The 21677-nt window shown below is 40.1% G+C and overlaps 1 protein-coding gene across 1 annotated transcript in view; it reads right to left on the bottom strand.

Moving 5' to 3' along the window:
• LOC126471274 (RNA-binding protein Ro60-like) overlaps window positions 1-21677 on the bottom strand; it is a 116196-nt gene that overhangs the window by 35342 nt on the left and 59177 nt on the right. Inside the window, exons 7-8 of the mRNA XM_050099392.1 lie at window positions 21043-21254; window positions 15390-15595 (exon numbers count right to left, since the gene is read on the bottom strand). Of these exons, the coding sequence (XP_049955349.1) occupies window positions 15390-15595; window positions 21043-21254 (418 nt within the window). The remainder of the gene's footprint in view (window positions 1-15389; window positions 15596-21042; window positions 21255-21677) is intronic.

A 21677-nucleotide genomic window follows, 5' to 3' on the forward strand; every position in this document is an offset into this window, starting at 1 on the left:
TGAAGGTGGCAGGGTTCAAATACAGGGAGTGAAAGGCCATTTACAATTTGTGCAGTTATAAGTCGAGGGGCATGAAAGGGAAACAGTGGTTGAGAAGGGAGTGAGACAGGTTTGTAGCCTCTCCCCAATGTTATTCAATCTGTATATTGAGCACGCAGTAAAGGAAACAAAAGAAAAATTTGGAGTAGGTATTAAAATCCATGGAGAAGAGATAAAAACTCTGAGGTTCGCTGATGACATTGTAATTCTCTCAGAGAAAGCAAAGGACTTGGAAGAGCAGTTGAACGAAGTGGACAGCGTCTTGAAAGGAGGATACAAGATGAACATCAACAAAAGCAAAACGAGGATAATGGAATGTAGTCGAATTAAATCTGGTGATGCTGAGGGAATTAGATTAGGAAATGAGTCACTTAAAGTAGTAGATGAGTTTTGCTATTTGGGGAGCAAAATAACTGATGACGGTCGAAGTAGGGAGGATATAAAATGTAGACTGGCAATCACAAGAAAAGCATTTCTGAAGAAGAGAAATTTGTTACCATCGAGTATAGATTTAAGTGTCAGGAAGTTGTTTCTGAAAGTATTTTTATGGAGTGTGGCCATGTATGGAAGTGAAACATGGACGATAAATAGTTTAGACAAGAAAATAATAGAATCTTTCAAAATGTGGTGCTACAGAAGAATCCTGAAGATTAGATGGGTATATCACATAACTAATGAGGAGGTATTGAACACAACTGGGGAGAAGAGGAATTTGTGGCACCAATTGTCTAGAAGAAGGGATAGGTGGGAAGGACATGTTGTGATGCAAATTCAGAAGGATGTAGGGTGTAGTAGTTACTTGGAAATGAAGAAGCTTGCACAGCATAGAGTAGCAGGGAGAGCTGCATCAAACCAGTTCAAAATGGTTCAAATGGCTCTGAGCACTATGGGACTCAACTGCTGAGGTCATTAGTCCCCCAGAACTTAGAACTAGTTAAACCTAACTAACCTAAGGACATCACAAACATCCATGCCCGAGGCAGGATTTGAACCTGCGACCGTAGCGGTCTTGCGGTTCCAGACTGCAGCGCCTTTAACCGCACGGCCACTTCGGCCGGCCGCATCAAACCAGTCTCTGGACTGAAGACCACCACACCAACAACAATCATAATACTGTCTTGTGAAAGAAAAATAGTTTACCACAGATACATCGAGTCTGTTGTAAAATATGACATTATCTTTTGGGGAAATGTAAGTAGATAAATACAATATTATTACCGCATAGAATTATTATTAGTAATACATTTAACAATAATCTTAAGGATTCACGTGTCCACTATTTAGGGTTCTAAGTATTTCGAATATTGTGTTTATTTACATTTATGAATAATTTATCTTCATATATAACAATTTAGAATTATTTACAGGGAACTCCCACAATGTGTATGACAATAGAAACAAAGATGATTTCAGGTTTCCCTCTCATAGATTAAAACTAGATGGCCAGAGCCAACAGGACATGGCCATGAAAATTTATAACACACCAAAAGAGAAACAATTCCACAGTAGGTTTAACATAAAAAAATTTGTTATTCAGTTGGAGAATTTTTAAATGATGATAAAGCATTCTTTTGTAACATAATGCGATTACTATAGCCACGAAAATTTCATGAAATTGTCTGTTTTTAGCAAAATAATGTGAAATTGGTAATTTTTATGAGATTTCGAGAAATTTGTAATTTTGCAGTATCAAAATGTTATACATCTGAGGGTGGCAATTTACTAACATTCGTAATGGATACTTATTGACTGTTGAAACTGCATTCCAACTTAAAATCTCCGGAAGGTTGAATTCGTATATAATCTTGGAATGACAGTGCCTTTCCCACATAAATTTTGATGCCACAATGAAAATAGCACCAAAACTGGAAAAAATCTGTGAATTTGGTAAAAAGTTAATGGTGAATTTGCTAAAGAAAATTAATATCAAATGCTGTAAAAAATTTACAATGAATTTGGCAAAACATATTAAAAATTAACAGTGAATATCAGTTGTTTATGTGCGTACGTAATAAATACTGGAACCAGAAGAATAAAGTAACTGACAGTTTGTTGTTTACAGGACAGCTATAAAACAACAACCACTCAGAGAATGAGCTTAATCATTCCATCTGTTCTATTCACTGTTGCCATATTGCTCTGCTATTCCAGATTATGGTTACCATAGAGTAGCTGCAGATGGTGTCTGTGGCCAGTAATTACTGTGATTGCTTTTTGATTCTCTGTGAGGCATATTTAATTTAGGCAATATATTGTCTGAAACTATCTATGATACAGCACATATAAATTATAATCCTTCTACAGTCTTGCGAAGGAATCTCAATAATGCACATTATCAGAGGATTGTGTCTATGAATGCAGCATGAAACAGCTTTTGTTGCAGCAGCAATCAATTGCTAACGCAACTGGTTTCACGGCACGTGGCCTGCTGGCGAGTCTGGCTGCCGTGCCTGTGGTGCGGATGAAAGAGTACATAGTAAATATAGTACGGTTGTCACATAAATTATCATATGTGAATATTCTTTGGTGAATAGAATACTTACATTTCTCCCATTTTACTTGAAACATTTACATACAACACACTGTATTGCGTTGTCTAATGAACAGTTGCTACCTGCCCAAGATTTCTACACAAACAATGACTTCGCAGTGGAGGGAAAATATACCCCTCACCAGTGCTGCTTCCGGCTGGCAACCAGTGGGAGAAAAAATTCCCCACCAGCTGGATGGGTTAAGAACTGATCATCCTGTATTACGCAAATGGGTATGGGAGGCCGATATCACCACCACTTTCTATGCTCAACTGTCTATTATTATTATTATTACTATTATATTTTAAAATCATAGTACATGAACCATGGACCTTGCCGTTGGTGGGGAGGCTTGCGTGCCTCAGCGAGACAGATAGTCGTACCGTAGGTGCAACCACAATGGAGTGGTATCTGTTGAGAGGCCAGACAAACGTATGGTTCCTGAAGAGGGGCAGCAGCCTTTTCAGTAGTTGCAGGAGGCAACAGTCTGGATGATTGACTGATCTGGCCTTGTAACATTAACTAAAACGGCCTTGCTGTTGTGGTACTGCGAACGGCTGAAAGCAAGGGGAAACTACAGCCGTAATTTTTCCCAAGGGCATGCAGCTTTACTGTATGGTTAAATGATGATGGCGTCCTCTTGGGTAAAATATTCCGGAGGTAAAATAGTCCCCCATTCGGATCTCCGGGCGGGGACTACTCAAGAGGACATCATTATCAGGAGAAAGAAAACTGGCATTCCACGGATTGGAGCGTGGAATGTCAGATCCCTTAATCGGGCAGGTAGGTTAGAAAATTTAAAAAGGGAAATTGATAGGTTAAAGTTAGATATAGTGGGAATTAGTGAAGTTCGGTGGCAGGAGGAACATGACTTCTGGTCAGGTGAATACAGGGTTATAAATACAAAATCAAATAGGGGTAATGCAGGAGTAGGTTTAATAATGAATAAAAAAAATAGGAGTGCAGGTAAGCTACTACAAACAGCATAGTGAACGCATTATTGTGGCCAAGATAGACACGAAGCCCATGCGTACTACAGTAGTACAAGTTTATATGCCAACTAGCTCTGCAGATGACGAAGAAATGGAAGAAATGTATGATGAGATAAAAGAAATTATTCAGGTAGTGAAGGGAGGTGAAAATTTAATAGTCATAGGTGACTGGAATTCGACAGTAGGAAAAGGGAGACAAGGAAACATAGTAGGTGAATATGGATTGGGGCTAAGAAATGAAAGAGGAAGCCGTCTGTTAGAATTTTGCACAGAGCATAACTTAATCATAGCTAACACTTGGTTCAAGAATCATAAAAAAGGTTGTATACATGGAAGAATCCTGGAGATACTAAAAGGTATCAGATAGATTATATAATGGTAAGACAGAGATTTAGGAACCAGGTTTTAAATTGTAGGACATTTCCAGGGGCAGATGTGGACCCTGACCACAATCTATTGGTTATGAACTGTAGATTAAAACTGAAGAAATTGCAAAAAGGTGGGAATTTAAGGAGATGGGACCTGGATAAACTGACTAAACCAGAGGTTGTACAGAGTTTCAGAGTGGGAATTAGGGAACGATTGACAAGAACAGGGGAATGAAATACAGTAGGAGGAGAATGGGTAGCTTTGAGAGATGAAATAGTGAAGGCAGCAGAGAATCAAGTAGGGAAAAAGACGAGGGCTAGTCAAAATCCTTGGGTAACAGAAGAAATATTTAATTTAATTCATGAAAAGAGAAAATATAAAAACACAGTAAATGAAACAGGCAAAGAGGAATACAAATGTCTCAAAAATGAGATCAAAGGGAAGTGCAAAATGGCTAAGCAGGCATGGCTAGAGGACAAATGTAAGGACGTGGAGGCTTATCTCACTAGGGGTAAGATAGATACAGCCTACAGGAAAATTAAAGAGACCTTTGGAGAAAAGAGAGCCACTTGGATGAATATCAAGAGCTCAGATGGAAACCCAGTTCTAAGCAAAGTCGAGAAAGCAGAAAGGTGGAAGGAGTATATAGAGGGTCTATACAAGGGCAATGTACTTGAGGACAATATTATGGAAATGGAAGAGGATGTAGATGAAGACGAAATGGGAGATATGATACTGCGTGAAGAGTTTGACAGAGCACTGAAAGACCTGAGTTGAAACAAGGCCCCGGGAGTAGACAACATTCCATTAGAACTACTGACGGCCTTGGGAGAGCCAGTCCTGACAAAACTCTACCATCTGGTGAGCAAGATGTACGAGACAGGCGAAATACCCTCAGACTTCAAGAAGAATATAATAATTCCAAACCCAAAGAAAGCAGGTGTTGACAGATGTGAAAATCACCGAACTATCAGTTTAATAAGTCACAGCTGCAAAATACTGACACAAATTCTTTACCGACGAATGGAAAAACTGGTAGAAGCCGACCTCGGCGAAGATCAGTTTGGATTCTGTAGAAATGTTGGAACACGTGAGGCAATACTGACCTTACGACTTATCTTAGAAAAAAGATTAAGGAAAGGCAAACCTACATTTATAGCACTTGTAGACTTAGAGAAAGCTTTTGACAATGTTGACTGGAATACTCTCTTTCAAATTCTAAAGGTGGCAGGGGTAAAATACAGGGAGCGAAAGGCTATTTACAATTTGTACAGAAACCAGATGGCAGTCATAAGAGTCGAGGGACATGAAAGAGAAGCAGTGGTTGGGAAGGGAGTGAGACAGGGTTGTAGCCTCTCCCCGATGTTATTCAATCTGTATATTGAGAAAGCAGTAAAGGAAACAAAAGAAAAATTTGGAGTTGGTATTAAAATCCAGGGAGAAGAAATAAAAACTTTGAGGTTCGCCGATGACATTGTAATTCTGTCACAGACAACAAAGGACTTGGAAGAGCAGTTGAATGGAATGGACAGTGTCTTGAAAGGAGGATATAAGATGAACATCAACAAAAGCGAAACAAGGATAATTGAATGTAGTCGAATTAAGTTGGGTGATGCTGAGGGAATTAGATTAGGAAATGAGACAAAGTAGTAAAGGAGTTTTGCTATTTGGGGAGCAAAATAACTGATGATGGTCGAAGTAGAGAGGATATAAAATGTAGACTGACAATGGGAAGGAAAGCGTTTCTGAAGAAGAGAAATTTGTTAACATCGAGTATAGATTTAAGTGTCAGGAAGTCGTTTCTGAAAGTATTTGTATGGAGTGTAGCCATGTATGGAAGTGAAACATGGACAATAAATAGTTTGGACAAGAAGAGAATAGAAGCTTTCGAAATGTGGTGCTACAGAAGAATGTTGAAGATTAGGTGGGTAGATCACGTAACTAATGAGGAGGTATTGAATAGGATTGGGGAGAAGAGAAGTTTGTGGCACAACTTGACTAGAAGAAGGGATCGGTTGGTAGGACATGTCCTGAGGCATCAAGGGATCACAAATTTAGCATTGGAGGGCAGCGTGGAAGGTAATAATCGTAGAGGGAGACCAAGAGATGAATATACTAAGCAGATTCAGAAGGCTGTAGGTTGCAGTAGGTATTGGGAGATGAAGGAGCTTGCACAGGATAGATTAGCATGGAGAGCTGCATCAAACCATTATCAGGACTGAAGACCACAACAACAAACAACAACAGTACAGGGAAAAACACCACTTCCAGTCAACTGCTGTGAGCAATTATGTCTTAATGACGGGCTGCCTTCGGTTATTGTGGACTGCTATAGCAGATTGCCAGCCCAGAGTTCAGCAGATTGTTCACCTATTCAGTGCTAAACTATAGCAACAACACAAACAGTGAATAGTGATACCATCCAGAACCACCTCTTCACTATGGAGTACAAAACTTACTCTTACCCACGTAAAATGTCAACTGTATGATGAGCTGCAGTATGTATAGGTTCATGCCAGTGACAGTGACAGGTACATGTACGCCAAATTCCACATAACACAATGATTCACTTGTGAACAACAGAGCACATTTTTTCTATTTGGCTTGATGGCCAAACACTGGTGACGTAGTGCCAGTATTCTTGTGTGACGGACATTTACAAGGAATAAAATGGGAGGCCTTGACACAACTGACATTGTCTATCACCAGCAATTGATACAGGAACATATTGTCCAGTAATGTGTGCCCATTTCTCTGATACAGCATTCCAACGTGAATTTTACCTTCTGCAAGATAATTTACAACTCTATCACTCTGAAATTCTGTCATAATAGTTTTATATACACTTCAAAGACATGACACGGCTTGAGTGGCATCCTCAGGTCACTTGATCTAAGCCCTATTGGGCACATTGGGACACCTTGGAGCCACATACAACCTTCTCTGGGAGTTGTAAGTGGCAGCTTAGAGATCATGAATCAGGACTGCTCCATCGCACTTTAGGTACCTCTAGAAGCCATCGCCTGATGCAATGCCACTGTCATCAGGCCAAAAAAGGTGCCACATACTAATATGTATGTCAATGTTATACATATAAATGAACTGGATAGTGCACTGTACGCTCTTTAACTATTACATCACAGGCAGCCCACTACATGTTTGAGAGTAGTACCTGCATGAAAAAATGCAAAAATGATATGTTCCTGTGCATATGTGGATCAGCAAGTAGTCACTAACATTTATTTTCATCAACAATAACTGAATTTCTGGGTGTACCAACAGGTAGGAGTTTTCCTTTTCTGGTGTTTTGATAGCAACTCAGTGCTCAGAACTGTGGCTTTATGGTCATGGATGGAGAGAGTTAAAGAAAGTAGAAATTATTTTGTGGAAGATACAGAAACCAGTGCATATGCATTCAGGAAAAAAATCAAGTAAGTGAGTGAGTGAAGCACATTCCAAGTAAGTAAAGCTATGAACTCTATTTTTGATGGTTGATGATGACATCAGAGAATACCAGAGGAGAAAAATCCTACAACTCTTAACTTCTCAACTGGAAGCATGTGGCCTTCATCCTTAAAGTTACTTTAAAATAAACAAAATAATAAAATAATTCTTTAATTTCTCAGGTCATCGCAAACAGAAGTTAATTTTTATCTTGGGGAAACTGGTGACAAATCTGATAAGCTCCAGAAGTAGCTTAATGTTGGTGTAAATCAGAGTTTCTCAAAACATACTATTTGCCCCTTAAACACTTCAAAGAGACTGTTGTAGCCACACACCTACCAGCTGACTGCATGTGCATAGCAGTGTTCAATTTGACATGCATGCATCAAGAGCAGTGTGTGCATCCACTGTCTTACGCCACCATGCAGAAACATCTAATGCTTTTCTATTTAACTGCAAAGTGGAGTGCTTATGTCTCATTCTGTAATGTTTCATGAGCTAGCTTATCTCTCTCTGCTCACGGATCACTGTTTGTCCGTCTGGTACTGACCAGGCAATGTACCAGGATGATCTATTGAGCATGGTTATGGTTCCTACCCTTTAAGTGTTAGCACAAAAATAGTGATGAGTTAGGTTCATTTTTCATGTGTTTTGTGTAAAATAATGGCAATGTATGCATGTGCATGTTTGGAGGTCATTCTACAAAAGTTACAGCAACAGTAAATGGAAAATCAATGTCACATACAAATGCAGCAAGAAGAACACACGATCATGCTGGACAGGGTTTTGATGGGGCTGATAACGAGACCTCAGACTTTACCAGCCTACCCACCTCGGTTCCCTGCCTACTCTGCTATCGCCGAATACTGGCAATCACATGAAAAACATCTATGGCAATCCTTCATGGCCCTCAAGGTAATGACACCGACTCCATTAAAGCTCTTTTTGTGTCTGGGTTCTCCCTGCACATGCATCACTTGTTAGGGAAGTTAGGCCGCCTTCAGGATCTGGAATCTCTATCATCTGACAAAATGTGTTGTTTGCTGCATTCTTAAATCGTAAGTATACTCACATTATTTCTGTAAGAGTGGAGTTTTATCAGTGCACAAAGCAATCTCATCAATCCTATCACATTTGGGCTGTGCAACTGCAGGGGTTAAGGCACAGGTGTAGGTCTGTTACTGGTAAATCTCAGGAATCTTACACAGATAGTATGGGTTTAGGTGCTGTCATGTGGGCAGTCCCAGATAAAGAGGTTCCACAAAGGGCATTGCAATTTGAGGATCGCTCTTTAGAAGAAGTACTCAAGATAGCACAAACACTTGGAGTTTCTCATCCCACTGGCTATCAATTAGATTCTTGGGCCGACACAGCCACAGTCAACTCTAACAGCAACAGGCATACATGTTCTTGCATGCCCTCAGAAGAGGTGGTTGCGGCAGTGCAGCATGCTTTGCTGCTATGTTCTGCACAAACACTAGCATGGTGGAAAATTTTCCACAAGCTCCTGTCCTCCTTGTTTTGTTCAATGTGAGCTTGTCCACAGTGTTGCATGTCATGCTGTATATATGTTATAAGAAAGATTACATTGCAACTGTGTGCAATACTCAGTCTCCTTCCACAATGCTTCACACATCTCAACCTAAGCATATCTACACTGTTAGTCATGTGTGTGAAGATATTACAACTGTTTCAAACAAACTGTCCACTGATGCACATATCGATGAGACACACTTACGTCTTGAGGTGGATATTGGCACAGCAGCCTCGCTCCTGAATTCTACCACTTATCTACTCCTTAGGGAACTCCACAGTCAGCTACTTCATGCTGTCTATTGCAACTGTACAATAGAAAGCAGATTCTTCTTCTAGGTCAGTTTACTGTGGAAACAACATACAAAGTGGTGGCTCGGCCAGTAACATTTCTGGCAGTGAACACAGCATTTACAGAAAATTTGTTCGGTTTGGAAATTTCCCTGGATTTTGGTTTTTGGTCTCAGATTCCATTCATTTAGGGCCACATCTTGTACCGTATCAAGAGTTGGATTATTTATGCAAAGAATATTCTGCCCTTTTTTCACCCAGACTTGGTAACCTTCTGACTACATAGAGCACATTACATTCAAATCTATGACCCATCCCCATTTTTTCTGTGTCTGGCCCGTACCACTTGCACTTCATGCTCAAGTGATGGAAGAATTACACGGATTGACAGCTTAAGGTGTCATGGAACCAATTTTGCCCACTCAGTGGACTACACCATATTTCATTATCAAGAAGCAGATGCACTAACTGTGTCTTTGTGGTGACTTTATGGTGACTTAACTTCCAGTCCATAGTTGATACATACTCCATCCTCCACCCGGATGAACTTCTGATGAAGCTTGTGGGTAGACAACATTTTTCCAAACCAGATTTGATGGAAGCGTATTTATTAATGCCACTTGATGAGGAAACACGTCACCTCCTTGTTACAAATACTCAGTACGCCATCTACAGCTACAACCGATTGGTTTTTGGTGTTTAAAATGCACCTGCCATTTTTCAACGTTACTTACAAGGGAACCTCCCCATCGCACTCCCCTCAGATTTAGTTATAAGTTGGCCCAGTGGATAGGCCCTGAAAAACTGAACACAGATCAATCGAGAAAACAGGAAGAAGTTGTGTGAAACTCTGAAAAAAATACGCAGAATATACAAACTGAGTAGTCCATGGCAAGATAGGCAACATCAAGGATAGTGTGGGCTCAGGAGCGCCACGGTCAGCGTAAACAGCTGCGGAACGAGAAGTCCTTGGTTCAAGTCTTCCCTCAAGTGAAAAGTTTAATCTTTTATTTTCAGACAATTATTCTAGTACCTTCCGCCGCGGAAGTCGAACACGCGGCAGAACAAATGGACATGGTCAGCCCATAGAGGGCTCCGCCTCCACGGCGACTATTCCACGCAGCGGCTCTCACGCAGTGAGGGCGCCACCGCTAAGTCACATGCATACAGCGGCCAATAGCCGCTACCTCCGGTTTCGTACATAGGGGCCCGCTCTGCCCTAGTCCAGCCAGTCTGGTACTCGCTCTGGATTTCGTTTCTATCTCAGCGGTACTGCGTTCTGGTCGTTGCTCGTTGTTGACATTTGCCTGGCTCTGGTTCCAAGAGTATTTACGTTTGGTGTTTGGTGTTGTGGTTTCCACAAGCCTCCGTTGTTTATCTCTTCCTCGTTGTGTCGCTCATAGTCGGTCGTTGTCGGTTGTTGTCAGTTGTTGTTGGTCTGTCGTCCGACTTGTCCTGTGTTTACCCGGTGGTTCGTGCTCCACCGCCGGCGGCTTCCCCGCCTGGCGGCTCCGATCCGCAGCCCAAGGCGTTCCCGCTGTTGGTTGTGGTTATTACAATCATTATCTGACAAACTCCTATGTTTTCATCACTTTTTGGGAGTGATTATCACATCCACAAGAAAACCTAAATCAGGCAAGGTAGAAGAATCTTTTTACCCATTCGCCAAGCCTACAAGTTAGGTGGGTCGACAACATATTCCTGTCATGTGACGCACATGTCGTCACCAGCGTCATATAGAATATATCAGACGTGTTTTCCTGTGGAGGAATCGGTTGACCTATGACCTTGTGATCAAATGTTTTCGGCTCCCATTGGAGAGGCACGTCCTTTTGTCTACTAATCGCACGGTTTTGCGGTGCGGTCGCAAAACACAGACACTAAACTTATTATAGTGAGCAGAGACGTCAATGAACGAACAAACAGATCGTGACTCTGCGAAAATAAAGAAAGTAAACTTTCACTCGAGGGAAGACTTGAACCAAGGACCTCTCGTTCCGCAGCTGCTCACACTAACCACGGGACCACGGCACTCCTGAGCTCACACTCTCCTTGATGTTGCCTATCTTGCGCATGGACTACTCAGTTTGTATATTTTGCCTATTTTTTTCATAGTTCCACACAACTTCTTCCTGTTTTCTCAACTGATCTGTGTTCAGTTTTTCAAGGCCCATCCACTGCGCCAACTTATAACTAAATCTGAGGGGGGTGCGATGGGGAGGTTACCTTGTTAGGACTGCCTACTCAACACATTCCTTGTTGTATCAGATATCTCAGTGACATAGGTATTACAGGTTCCTCTACCGGGGATCATTTTTGCAACCTTTGCCTTTTGTTTCAGATATTGTGACATGTGTCTTAAGTGCCATTTGGAAAATCACATTTCTTCCAATTCTCTATAGAATAGTTGGCACATATTATTTCTCATCAGGGGATTCAGCTGACTGACAGTCACATCATGGCTACTGCGACCTTCCCACACACTTTGAATGTGAAGAACTTCAAGCATTCTTAGGCTAAGTCACGTTATTACCACAAGTTCCTTCTGCCGGCAACTTCAGTTTCCTAGCCTCTAAATCAGCTGCTTAAGAAAGGTGCAGCATTTGAGTGGACCCCTGCTGGTTCCCATTTTGCTCTGTGCTTGGCCACCTATCAGAGGGGACTCCAGCTTTTGGTTGCAACAGACGCACTGTAGTATGGCATGGGAGCCATTTTGTCTCAATATCATACTGATGTTTAAGAACAGCCTATTGCTTTAGTGATGAAGATGCTTAATGATGCAGAGAATAATTATTCTCAAACAGAAGAGAAGTCTCTTGCTATCATCTATGCTATGAAGAAGTTTCATGCGTTTCTCTATGGTGTTATCACTTGGTGACTGATCACATGCCTGCTTTAGCCCTGTGCCACACCTGGCATATAAGGTAGCTCACAGACAGCAACAGTGGGCCCTGCTCCTTTAAAATTACAAGATTCATTTCCATTCTATGGCACAGCATTAAAACACAGGTGCTCTCCTGGGTCTGTCAGTGGGACCTGACCCTGGTTTTAATCAAGAGAGAGTACTTTGTTTTTACCTCGACAAGAAAGCTGGCAGTACTGTGGATGGATTCCCTGCTACCAGTTCTTGCATCACTCATGCTGACACTTCTAACCCTGTTCCTCATCAATTGCGACGAAACGTTCAGCAATGGTGGCCTAAGTGACCTTTCCCCCCCACCCCCCACCCCCCTCCCCCCCAGTATATACAATCTTGTCTGCAATTAATTTTTGGTACAACACTGACTAATGCTCTCCGACAGTGTCCTTTTGTTGTTCACAAAAAAATGCTGTTCCTCATTCCGGCAGCTCTCAGTTGTGACATTCTTCACCTTCTGCATCATGATCCGTGGGCATCTCCTGCAGGAAGATGCTGATTCACCACCACGTCTACTGGCCTGGACATGATAATGAGATTGAACATTTAATAACTGCTTGCTCTACACATGCCGACCATCAGGCCTCTACCTGTCAATGTTACTCGCCGTGACTCGAGTCACCACAGCTGTGGGAATGTGTCCATTCTCCAGGCCCTTCTTAAATGCTTATTGATTGGCCGCCATTAATGCCTACTTCCGCTTCCCTTATATAGTCAACTGCTGCACCACTACAGGGGATGCAATGGTGTGGACTTTACTCTGACCTCCACTGAAGACCTGGTCCACACCCTGGTATCTGATAACAGTTCTCAACTCCTCTCTCAGACTTTTCACAATTTTTGTGCTTACCACAGTATACAACATTGAACATGGAGGCAGAATGCCTCATCTGCACTTTTAAAAGGCAACTGAAGAAGTAATGATGCCTCTGTGGATGAAGCCCTCGCATGCTTTTCAGAGTTCCTACAGGTCCACGCTTATGAGCAAGAAGAGCCTGGGGGAGCTCCTACACGACTGCCAGCTATGTACAGTGCTGAATCTCCTGTCCTCTACTCTGAGGCAGCACAAGGGGCCTCTGACAGCATGTTACATGCCTGGGACTCCGGTCCGGGATGTGTGTTTGGTCGCCGGGAGTGCTGGGCCCGGCAGTCATCAGCAGCCAGTGACGTTGGCATATCGTTATGCTGCAGGTGACTGACAGATTGGTGACATGACACCACAATCAACTCTGTCACCAAGTGGGGAACCTGCTTTCTCTGCCTCCATGCACACCTCCAAGTACATCTGCTCTTCCTGCACCTGGACCTCCTTCGTTGCCTCCACCTTCTTTCTGTGCCCCTTCCACTGTTTTTGCTCCTGTATGCTACTACGCTGTACTCACCCTCCACCAGCTCATTAGAATCAGGACACGGATGGGCACACACAGCAGCCACTGGAGACCTGGACCCTTCATCAGGAGCCGTCCCCCGCCCCATCCCCAGCATACCTCCACATATTCCAGTACCAGCATCCGTGCCCCCAGCAGCTGGCGTATCTCCCACGAGCATCTGCCCACAGTGATGCCATCATGCCTGGGTCACTTCTGGATCTATTCTCCAGTGGAAGCTGACTGAGAGCTCTTTGTGGCACAGACGGCACCCTCCGGTGGCACTCGAGAAGCACTTCCCAGCACAGAGCGCCATCCCCCACAACAGGGAAGGGATGCTGGGATGGTACTGGCTCACACGTGCCCTGACAACAGGCGAGGACTGCCGTAACCCGTGGTTATCACACGAATCGTACTGGCACCTCACTCTCTGTCAAAGCTCATCAAGACGCATGGTGCCGGCCCGTCACATGTTATTTAATCAGCCTGCAATGGCGCATGGCAGCAAAGCTTGGACACCAAGCGGTGGCACTTTTAGACAGCACTGGCAGGTGTGCATCAAGAGTGGTGAGTGTGTCTGCCATCCAATGCCACCACACGGCATCATCTAATGCTTTTGTATTTAACTCTGGAATGGAGTGGCTTCTGTCTCATTCTGTAATGTTCCATGCATTAGCTTCTCTCCACTCGTGGATCACTGTTTATCTATCTGGTACTGGCCTAGTAATGTGCAAGGATGGTGTATAGAATATCTCTTCGGTTTCTACATTAAAGTGTTGTTATTGTTACTTACTTTCTCAGTTGTGTGTGTTACTATAATAAGTTTCAGAAGATCCTTCCACCTTACATGAATTTAAACTGACACAAAAACATGTTTTATTGGTTGAGGTGACTAGTGAGCTATACTCACACAATTCTAGGTTTAGCTGTCAACTTATTTGCTTCATGGTCTACAAAAATTATAATACCATCTAGATTTTTTGAAGTTTTTTTTCTTTACAATTCTGGAATCAAGTACACTATAACATTAATTTTCTGTGAATTTACCTGAATTTTACAGAAAACCACAAATGTTGTGAAAATATGGTACACCACTCATCTGTTTTAAAATCAATATAAGAAATTCATATTGATAAAATGGAAATTAAACAATAAAGGGCCATCAACTTTGCTGCTTTTATGTTCGCCGATGTTTGTTCACACTTCCCAGTCTACAGCACTAAAATGTTTTCTTTTCTGATTTATCCATATCTCATCAACAATAACAAGCAAAACCATTTTAAGTTCACTTAAGATGCTCAAACAACAACTGAATTTTCAAGTTACTCTTAAAATTAATAGGAGCAAATGTGATATCAAGTGTGTGTTCAACTTTTAATTAAAATTTTCCAATGAAACATTTGACACAAAGTTATAAAGTATTTGAACAGGAACCTCCACTATCTCTACAAAGTTCATAAATGATAGTCTCTCAACTTTTGGTGTCCTTCATTAAAGATTGCCTCTGTCATGGTTCATGGTTGTCCAGAACATTATTTCTTAGAGATTTTTTCAATCTCATTCTTGTAATACCCTTTTGATTTCCATTGAAATGGAAAGAAACAAACTGATTATTATATGGACATCAGTTTTAAATCTTCACATTTTATTAAATGTTACTTGGATAAACAGAAGCATGAAACAATCACACTATGCATGAAACATTCCAGTTATTAACAATTTATCACATAAGTGATTTTTGTGTTAGAGTTAAGTCCTTATTTCTCATTATCTATGTTACTATACGCTAGGTACCCATTATATGATGATTAAGAATATGGATCCCTCTATGTTCTCGGTGCTTTCAGTTTTGCTTCTAAATTTATTAATATATATGATAGGTAAAAAATTAACACTACTGACTTACCTAGATGATGACTCATACTTTTTTAAGTAGAGCAAGATTTCCGCAGGCTGTACTTTCTCCTCTATAATGGCCTCTTCTTCCTTTAAACGATCCACAATAAGTGGAACAATCACCGACTTTCGTCGAAGTAACCGATATCTTGACAAACGTCGCAGAACCTTCAATATGGTCACCACAGACATCTTTGGTATTAACACATGCCAAATCTGTAAATGTTGAACAAGAACTGTAGATCAAACTGTGTGATCAAGTTTAAACGGCAAATTCAGTTGTAAAATACTGATGATGCTCACATAAGTTAACAAAGTCAATTTATCAATTTCCACAATACAGACATGCCTTCATAATATACCCATCACAGGTCAATTCAGATGCTCAATGTACAATTTTAAAATGTTCAAACACCATACTAGAACTGCATTCAAGGAATTGTTCAGAATACGACATGTAGTCAGCATCTTCTGTTTTAGCTACTCTTTTAATAGTGCAATAACTGGTTTGCAGGCAACATCATTGTTTTCCTTGGCTATAAGAACACAATTTGTCTGTCTGGTGACTATAGGTGATGACTTCGTGAAGGTTACCACAAGAATAACCTGTCATCAGAAAGTCACATTTCAGCATCTGATATGAACAGGTTGTGAACAGATTGTTTATGAAATTTCCTAGCAGATTAAAACTTGCACCAGACTGGGACTTGACCCCAGAACCTTGTCCTTCACGGACAATGCTCCTGTCAACTAAGCTATCCGGGCATGACTCATGATCACCCTCACTGGTTTATTTCTGCCAGGACTTCTTTCCTAATTTCCCCACTTCACAGAAGTTCTGCCACATACCTTGCTGGATTAGCAATCTTTAAGGAAAAACTGTATTAACCTCAGTATAAGATGACCTGAATATAAAAGACTGCCCCCCCCCCTTTTTAATAGGCTCCTTGAGAAAAATTTATTTTTAACATATTATGACTAATCAAAATTACGGTTCTATTGACAAAGTATCTGCCAAAAAGTCAACATTATTCCTATTCTAAACTTATGTCATTTATTGTCTACATGTTGATAAAACTAGGAGAAATAAAATAAATAAAAAAGGTTGGTTTACATTAATTTTCAGACCATTTCCTATCCTACCTTTTTGTTTATTAACCCTGTAGTTTGTGGTATCACTATTTTTAGTTGTCATCATCATCATCATCATCCTAATAGCACAGCTGTGAAATTTATGCCTTCATTGTCACAAATATTTGTGTGTTTCTTCTGAATATTGCTATTTCTGAGGCTGCCGTTATGGTGGGGCCTGAGAATAAATATCGGATTTCTCTTCTGTATTGACATGGGACTGGTTCAATGTATCTTGCTTCCAAACGTATCACCTGCCTGCTGCTCTCTCATTGGCTGCGTAGAACCAGCTGACACACTTCCCTTTCATTTCTGACATTTGTCACAGTGTTGACAACATTGCAGCAAGAAACACGTAAGCATGCCACTGGCCCGTATTTAGACTTTTACCATCTCCTGCAGAAAAGAATACTATTGTTGAGTATTTTCCCAACTTTAAAGTCAATTCAGTTTTAACAACAAATGGATTCAGGCAAATTGCAGTTTAAATCTGGCAGATGTTAATAAGAAGCCAAAATACGTGGTATAGATTCCTATGGTTGGCAACACGACAAAAGTTGCTGTTTGCTCAGTGCTCCCCTCACCTCAATCACCACAGCTTTCACCTGAGCTGTTGTCACTGTTCCCCATCCAAACCTTTCACAGCACTGAGCTTGAGCAACTGTGAAAAACAGACTGCAATACCTTCTAATGTGCAGGTCATATGCAACAATACCAACTACCACATAAATAAAAGATCACAATTACAAATCAGTTCCATTCTCAAGCTTTTACTCGTCCAGTGATTTAGTGATGTCTGTTGGTACTATCTCCACAACAGGTTTTGCTACTGTAATTCATTCTCCCAATAACAATTACAGTCAGTTAATATGATTTATTTCCTTTGTTGACATTTCAGTCTGGATTAATTTTCCTTCTTGTTTCAATTGGATGTCACCATCATGTTCTAAAGCTCATATCCAAATAAAATATTGGTATGGATTCTGAAGCACTTTTTTTAAGTACAACATTTCTGTTTTTGAATGTTACCTTTATTTAAAAAGTGGCATTATTGTTTGTATACAGTATCCATACATGTATGAGGATGTTTATTGCAAATCTGTTCAGACACAACAAAAGTTTGTAAGATGGTAGAATTTAATGCTATTTCCTCCTACGTTTCACAAAAATTCCAAATTTGAAACAGAGCTATAGACTGTTGTGGTGGCAAGTCCATACTTTCTTGTGTATCTCTTGCACTAATGCTGTGCAAGTCAGTGTCGCGTAATGTCCATATTGTATCAAATGCTTCAGTGTGCTGGGAAATATTGAGCCTATTGGAACATGAGTATCGTTTGCTGAGCCCTGTCCTTCAGAGATCTTCAAAATAAATCTGCACATGACCTCAATAGCCAAAGCTTCTTCTCTAAATGTATGACAACCACTATAAATGTAAGACTACTCCTATACACACTACTAAATTGCACAAATGCTGACCTCAGCAGCAATAATTTAATCTGCGAATATAAGGCGGCCCTGTATTTTTTGAGTGATGAATTTGGGAAAAAACTTTGTCTTACAATCAGGTAAATACAGTACATTGTGGACAAATGGCTTCTGTAAAGTTCAGAAAGTATGAAAAAGGCACCAGACGAAGTAAAGCTGCGAGGGTGAGACTTGAGTCGCTCCAGGATACCAGTCAGTAAAAGTATTCCCATGTTTTTCACAGGTTATTATGAATGAATGATTCCAATAATTTCATTGCACTGTACATTTTTCTATTTTATTTTCAGTAAAACTGCAAAAAGCAACAGTTTCTCATCAGAATTCATTCTGTATCTGTCTTGTGCAAGTACATAGCTCTTGCCATAGAGATTCAGTAATGCAGATTGATTGCATGCCTAGCAGTCCAATCACATGGTAGTCACACATTTCAGCAAATCAATTATGTGACTAAACGGCAAGTGTGAAAGCAGTTTAAAAATGCTCAGTAACATAGTTGTGGGGCAAACAACAAAAGAGTGACATTCTCGCAGTCATTAAGTGCCAAAAAGATGTACAAGTTTCTGAAATAAGGTTGAGAAAAAGAGTTTATGTTTCCTGTGGTTTCCCTAAATCCAAGACAAGTCTTTAAAAAAGACATTAGTCAGTGGTTTTCCCTCCTTGTCCAAGTGATGTTTTTGTTCAGTCTCTAATGGCCCCAATGTCTGTGAGAAAGTGTAACCATCCTTTTTTACAAACTCACCTTTGCAAAAAGAACTGTTTGAAGCTACAAACAATTTTATAATTGTCATCAGCAGACCTGTGCATGTGGATTGCATAAGTTCTGACTTAAATAAGAGTTATTTTATACTTAAACAAAATTTATGTTCTAACAATAAACTTGCTCAGGAATTGGTCAAGTTTCTTTAACATTTTACTACTATACACAATATCAAATTTTTATGATACAGATAACAATTCTGTTTTGTACAATTTTGTTGTCAAAACTGCTTATCTGTGACCCAGTTGTCTATTTTTGACAGAAGTGCAGTGACTGACAAGTGATCCTCATATTGAGTTAAGTAGCGTGAGAAGACACAACAAAACTTAGGTAAGATAGGTAAACCAGATAAAAATCCAGAATAACAACACTGAATTAGATTATATTAACAAAACACATCTGTGCCAGCTCAAGTATCATTGGTTGGCTTATTGTTTCTGGATGCTCAACAATTTTATCAGTGTCAATGTTACAATGTTGGATCAACCAACTGCCGACATTTTAACATTGATTGTAACAACTATGACCTTGTATCCATTATGGACGAAATCAAAGTTTATCAATGTTCTTGCTAAAATGGTCAAGTCTACAAGATATTTAAAATATAAACAGACAACATGCATGAAAAAAGAAATACAACACACATCATGCACGAAAAAGGAACTACACCACCATATCCAAATTCATTCCTGAGGAGGAGGAGGAGGAGGAGGAGGAGGAGGAGGATAAAATATAACTGCTTAAAGAAAGGGGGGGGGGGGGGGGGGCTAAGTGACTGGTTGCATGGACTAATCAGCAACCCTGCTGCAATACATAAAAAAATCTACCGTTCTGTTGCTACACAGAACCTTATAATCTGCACCACAACCCCTTCTCGACCCATATAGAGGGCACATCCTGTATTAAAACAGACAATAACATCTTGCCAATATGTAGACTGTAGTTACTTAAAAAATGGCATAAAAAACTACTGCACTACAAGCATCACAAGCTAGTCAGTCTTGTTACAGAATGCAGGAATGATATTTTTGTGGGTAATGCCCTGTTCTCAGTCTTGTTACGGTGGCTTCTTTCCACCTGAGGTCGGTAGGAGGTTCTGAAGAACCCGACAGTTGGGTATACGACAATTTTGTGTGTACATTCAGCCACTCCAGTTCCCACTGACAAAATGAACCTCCCTCACTAAAGCATGGAGATTGATTCAGCGGGATGGTATATATTGCTAAAATAATTCACTCATATGCCTCTTTGACCAGTGAGTGAACTAAATCCTTCCCTTTGACCACCACATATCTGGTATCCAGCAGAATGAGTATTAGTTTTTTAGTCATTATAAATGTGTAACAGTGATCTAACTGTATAGTACAACTTTCTCTGCCAGGTATATTTGTATGACACCCTGCAGGGAATTCAAAAATCAGAACAGATGTGATACTTATTATTTAGGTGAACCTTCATCTGCCCCAATGTCCCAAAACACACAAACCTCTGCACTTCAATGTAAAAATTTGTATAGATTGCATACATTTCTGCATTTTAGTGTACATTTGAAAGGAATGCAAATACAAAAGTTATGGCTAGAAAATATGACTAAACATCTAGCACTGACCTCCATTTAGATCTCGTCGGTGTACATTACAGTAAAGTCACACAGTTCACCATACGTGGAACAAAACTTTATTGTTGTTGTCATGATATTTACTACAACTGCAAACATTTATGCTATAACTACTACTGGGATGGGTAATCAAATGTTGAACATTAACTCCAGAATGCACTGTGGAAGTAGATGATCAGTCCTTTAGTTTGCAGAACCCATATTAGATAAGAGTTCATTCATCTCCAAGTCTTCCACATGCATTTTATTAAAGTAATGAACTTTAAGAGACAGAAGTCTTCCTTAGCTTTAGGAATGGGATCACAAAGGTCTTTGGCTACAGACTGCAATACTTTCCATCAAACAGGCTGCTACTGCTACTGCTCCTACTACTACTACTACTACTACTACTACTACTACTACTACTACTCATAATTATCACAAAAAATGCTGGCCTGATTCCAAAATTTCACCAAAGCAACTATAATTACAAGCATATGAAGCAAGAACAGTGTTATCAACCTCACTTGTTTCAATAAAAGATAATGCTACCAGCAGAAAAATTGCTTTCATATAATGAAATCATGCAAATCTTAACAAATATGATGCCATGTTAAAGAACTTCAGTCCCATAACTAAACTTACTTGTTCATTATTTAATTTAAACATACTGATGTATCATCAAATACTCACTTCTTTCGATCTATAGAGGCCTGATGGCACACACTCAAATGAAAATGAATGTGCTGATATAAGTAATGACGCTGTAGTGGAATTTGTGCTATGTTTAAGATTCTCAACATTTTTCAGGTACTCAATTATTGCTTGTGCCTCTGGCTTATCATTAAATAATTTCTGAGCTGTCTCAATACCATTTATCACATAACTGATGACAGCATTTTGGGCTAAACAAAGAAACAAGGTGACATAAATGACATATGTTACCAAACCAAAATTAATTCTAATGTATAAATAAATGTCACTAACTTTTTTAAACAAATACTTTCATATGACAGACAACACAATCTGGAACAAATAATTTTAAGATTGCAAAATTTATTCCATTTTTGTAAAATATACCAATACGAACAGCTAGGCAAAAGATGTTTTGGGCTCAATGCTAGCATATAAACACGTAACTGCTTCCACACTGGTACATGGCTTCAGAGTTAATATACTCTTCCAGTTTAATCCACTGCAGGTCATGTTGCAACCACAAACCTAAGAATTAAATTTTCGAGTTGCTTTACACTGACACATCATTCATTAAAACAACAGTTTTATGTGGATTCTTATTCTGATGCATATGAAAATTTACACTCACATTA

Source organism: Schistocerca serialis, chromosome 3 (assembly GCF_023864345.2).
Source record: "Schistocerca serialis cubense isolate TAMUIC-IGC-003099 chromosome 3, iqSchSeri2.2, whole genome shotgun sequence".
Lineage (NCBI taxonomy): Eukaryota > Metazoa > Arthropoda > Insecta > Orthoptera > Acrididae > Schistocerca > Schistocerca serialis.